The 5,224-nt window shown below is 28.8% G+C and overlaps 1 protein-coding gene across 1 annotated transcript; it reads right to left on the bottom strand.

The window, feature by feature from the left end:
* Positions 1-741: 741 nt before the first annotated feature.
* Positions 742-2,359, bottom strand: LOC113858689 (U-box domain-containing protein 8-like). The gene has a single exon (XM_027491419.1). It carries the CDS (start codon positions 2,174-2,176, stop codon positions 1,070-1,072), a length of 1,107 nt encoding a protein of 368 aa, XP_027347220.1. The 5' UTR covers positions 2,177-2,359; the 3' UTR covers positions 742-1,069.
* Between the last annotated feature and the right edge of the window lie 2,865 nt (positions 2,360-5,224).

Raw genomic sequence — 5,224 nt, 5'->3', positions numbered from 1 at the left:
CAATTTTAGTATTTTGTTTGTAGCCATCTAAAAATTCTTTGGTCAAAACTTTCGCTGATTAACTAAATATTTACTTATATCATGATATATTAAACATGTCTTTTTCCCAAAACGGTAGACCAACATAATTATTTGTTCATGAAAATTAATCTAAAATTTCATTCATTTGAAATTTATTCCACACATGCTTATATGCAAGAACAACTCAGTCCAGACGTAGAAATATTGTTGTAACACTGTAGCACAATGATGGATATAAAACTAACTGCTCAAATTGTACGCGTCTCACAATTCGAGAAAATGAGAGGTTGAACACGTGTCACAATTCAGGAGAACAAGCGGTTTTACTAATGAATTTTGTGGGAACATATATATATATATATATATATATATATATATATATATATAGGAAAGAAAATTTCAAGTGTTTGAAATTTTCTCTTGTCTGGTTTAAGAGAAAAGAAGGACGAAACAAAGATATAGAAACAAAACATTCAAAATTATATCTCTTCATTTCAAGCTTACTTTCAACCATTCTTTTTCTTTCATCTGAAGGGTAGTAGTGACACTACACTTCAGTTCACTACTACCCTTCAGTTTTTACCAGGACATATACACATTGACATTAAAATTTCGATCACAACATACTAAAAGTACTGCCCATATATAAAGGAAAGACTTGTCTGGAAAACAGCTTGGAAGTTGGAAATTTGTAATCAAGACGTTTAATTGTTAACCCACTATAGCAGAATTGAGAGGAAGCCAGTAGAAACTATCGAACTATGACACTACATTTCAAAGGATCAATCATAACCTTTCCCATTAGAAAAGCTAAACTAACACCAGAGAGCTAGCCCATCATCATTATTCAATATACAAGATACAAAAGAACCCTATCACATTCACAACCAAAAAATTGATCTTTTTTATCCATTTTGTACAGAGGACCCACCCAACAAGGCAGAATCAACAAACCCCAAAAAAAAAAAAATTAATAACTCACCTCCACAGAGGATACAATCAAATCTTTCTTCTCATCAAAACTGAGACTTTTCGGTTTCCACCATCATCACTTCAGCCGGTGGTGATTGTTGCCACGCAGAACCCGAATCAAATTAGAGGAATTCCTCCTCACTTTCTCATTATCATCTTCCAACAACCCAAAAGAAACTTCCAGAACCCCTTCTTCAAGAGCCACCAAAACCATTCGCTGGCTATAAAAACAAAGCGAAGTGAGTGCCAACAGTGCATACTGAATCCCCCTTGAGCTACCATTCCTCAAAACACGACCCAGAATCTGCACGCATCCATCATAACCTTCCATCTGTTCCCTCCCTTCCTTACACTTTGCCAAAACGCCAATAACCTCAACACCCCTTTCAAGCCCACAATCCACATTCCTCAGCAAAATTGGCACAGCCCCGCAATCCACCGCTCGTCTCCGGTTATCGGTAAAAGAGCAGAGCGCGTAGAGCGCCGTCGCCGCCTCCTTCTTCTCCCTCCCCTTGCCTTCCCGGAGAATCGCCACCAGTGCTCCGATCGCCGCCGGGAACGCGCCGATCGTCGCCTTGTTCACCTCCACCACGGCGAGGCTCGTGACGATCGTCGCCGCGACTGCGCGGCAATCGGGCGACGCGCCGCAGAGGAGTACGGCGACGATGCGCGCCACGACGCCCTCGGCGACGAGGCCGACTTTGGAGTCGTCGTCGAGAGTGAGGTTGAGGAGAAGCGGGAGCGCCTTCTCCTGCAAGAGGGGATCGTCGACGGCGGCTAGGACGGCGGAGACGGCGCCGAAGTCTGTTAATCGGCGGCGGAAGACAAAGTCGCGCTTGGAGAGGCGCGTGAGGTGGCGCAGCGCGTCGATTTTGGAATCGAGGGTTGAAGAGGGAGAAGCCAGGGTGGAAATTAGGGTTTCGGGGTGGGAAAGGGAAATGTTTTGGTGAAGGGGTGAGAGCAAGGTGTAGTTGGAGATTAGGCTTCGGAGAGCGTGGTTGGGGATGAGGGAAGGTTGGTCTGGGAGGGGTAGTTTGGTAATTGGACATGTGCGGTGGCCAGCGTCGAGCCACCGTTGGATTGAGGAACGGTCGAAGGTGTGACCCGAAGAGAGGATGACAGGGTCCGACATTATTTCTAGCGAAATTGGACACTTGAAGTGGTCGGGAAGATGAGTTGCCATTAATGAACGAAATGAATGATTATGCTGTCCCTCTGAGAAGCTTCGAGGTTCTTGTTTGTGCCTTTGCGCGTGCGCGTGCGCGTGAGTGTGTGACAGAGAGAAGAGGGTTTATGAGGTTTTTGGAGGCTCTTCCATTTCTTTTGGTTCCGCCATTGTTCCTTTTTAGCTTCACCAGGAATTGTGTTTCTCGGACGATTATGCCCTCCGTCAAACACTGTAATCTCCACCAAGTGAATTTCATGATTTCCGGATTGCTTTTTCATATTTTTAAATCATTTATTCCTGCTGTTATTTTAATACTTTTATGATGAAATAACCTTAATTAAATATTTGCATACTGTGCTGAATTCCAAAATATAGAAATAGGATAATGAATAAAAATATATTATTTTATTCAATTTAACCTTGAGACAATTATAAAAAAAAAAACACACGTTAATATTTTATATTGCTTTAATATATTAATTTATTTAAATCATTACGCATAGGACAATATTTAAATGATTAAAAATATTCTTTTATTAAAATATGTAATATTTCATATTATTAATCTGTCATCATAAATTTTCAAAAATATATTTTATATTAACTTCTTATATGTTACCTTCAAGATATTAGTTTAAAAAGTATTGCTTCTAAAGGTATTGGTTAACTAATAAATTGACAAATTTTAGTAAAAAATGGATTAAAAATTATTAAGAAAGCCTGATAATAATTTTAATAAAAATAATTTTATCCTTTAATTAGTATCTTTTGAGTATTAATTAACATTTTTTTAATAAAATTATTGTTATGATCTCTATTTCTTCTTCTTTTTTTTTCTAAAAGAGAAAAGAAAATTATTATTCTTACATATAGTAGTTAAACATAATATTAATTATTTTCTGAAATTATATTTTTATGTAATTTTTTCTTTCTCTTTACAAATAAATAAAAAATAAATATAATATTTTTAAAAATAGCTTATAGACACTTTGATACAGATGTTAATCGTAAAATATAGTGTATAATTAAAATATGAAATAGATAGAGTATAATAAAAATATTAAAATTATATCTTCATAAAAATAATAACAGTAACTTCATATTTAAATTTTAAATTTTTTTATCTTAGTACAAATAATAAATATAGTGTAATATATAAAGGGAGCGTTCATCCACTAATTCAATTTAATATAAATCGTAAAAAGCGAACCAGAAATTAAAATCTGAATTAATAAGAAAAAAATTGAACAAGCTAAAAACTTGTAAAACGTAAATATTTTTTATTAGATCAAATTGAATTTGAGATCTTATTTTGAAACTTTATTTAATTGAAACTAAATTTATATGTCTATATAAAATTTTATTTATGAATTTAACATTTCACTCATATGTTTAAATTATAAATTAATAAGAATAATATTTAAAATTTTTATTTTAATTTTAAATTTATTATTTATTTTTATTTTTAAAATATAATTATTATATTTATGATTATATTAAATATATTTATTAGAATAATTTAAAATTATTATATATATTATTTTTATATAAGTTTTATATAAAAAATAATTTTATTTTAAAGCAGTGTAGAAAAAATTATAAAATAATTTATTTTTTATTTTTAAATAAATTCAAAATAATTTTTTATTGAATAAAATTAAATTATTTTAAAATATAAAAGAATATTACTTTTATTTTCAGAGATTTAGACAAATATGCATTAATATTAGAAGATAATTTTTGACCGATTAAATTTTATATTATAAATTATCATATTTTATTTTAAAAATAAGACATATGATTACTTTCTTTTATAGTTAAATACTTTTTAATTGAAATTGATTGAAAATTATATATAAAATATTTTATTTCTCGTCGTAATTAGTTTAATATTTATTTGTTATTTTTATTAATTTTTTCAAATTTTAGAAATAAAAGTTATTATTATTTTGTTATGCATAAACTTTTAAATTTTTTATGAACATTTATATTGATAATTATTTTTATTGTTTTGTATTTTGGAAATAATTTTAAAAAATTGTTATTTTATATTATATATAATTATTTAAAAAACTTATAAAATTTATCTTTCTATTATTGAAATATATTTTATTTTAAAATAAAATTCGTGTGAATTACAAACTTTACTTTAAAAAGTAAATTTACTTTTTGCTGATGTTAAAAAAAACCAAATTCATTAGATATGTTTATGACTCAATTAATACTTTTAAAATTTAACAATAATTACATTAACCACACTTTAATGGTGATTATATACTCTTTTATTGAAAAAAATATGTTTATTTTTTTTTTTAATTATACACATATCCCCTATTTTGATATATGGGCTAAATACTCTTAAAATGACAAGTTAATAAAATGTAAAAAATATATAATTTTAATGAAAACATTATTATGATTAGAAATGATAGTACTATGATTACTATCTTTGTTATAACATTCGTTTCTTTTATCTGTCTTAGTGAAATTCATATTATCTCTGTTCATTTGTCTTTTTAAGTATACAAAACAACATTAATTTTTGTATTCCTAATTATAATATTGTTACATAATTATTGAATATTTTACACATTTACCCAAAATAAAAATGGTAAGAGTTCAATCGATAAAATATATAAAAAATATAATAAAAAGTTACAAATATATATATTTTTAGTCAAATTACATATATTCTTCTTTATAAAACTATATTTATTCAAATTTAAACTCAAAAAATAATCATGTATTAATTAATTTATGTGATTAATAATAAAGTTTAAAAACAATTTTATTATAAATAAATATATTAATAATATTTTTTAATTTATATACCCTAATTTTAAAAGACATGCAGTGTGAATATCAAAATTTAAATATTTTGTATAAATTGTTTTTTTTTTCTAATAAAGAGGACTTTATTAAGAGAGAGAAAAAAAGAAATGATATTTTGTTTTCAATTCGCAAGACACCGTATAAAAAAAATTCCTTAAATAGAAGTTTATCTTTGGTGTAACTAAATTCATTAAAAATAAATATCTACTGTAGCTAATAATCACTATTGGA

This window comes from Abrus precatorius, unplaced genomic scaffold (assembly GCF_003935025.1).
Source record: "Abrus precatorius isolate BTA unplaced genomic scaffold, Abrus_2018 Scaffold2, whole genome shotgun sequence".
Taxonomy (NCBI): domain Eukaryota; kingdom Viridiplantae; phylum Streptophyta; class Magnoliopsida; order Fabales; family Fabaceae; genus Abrus; species Abrus precatorius.
This window is presented reverse-complemented; position numbering and strand designations above follow the sequence as displayed.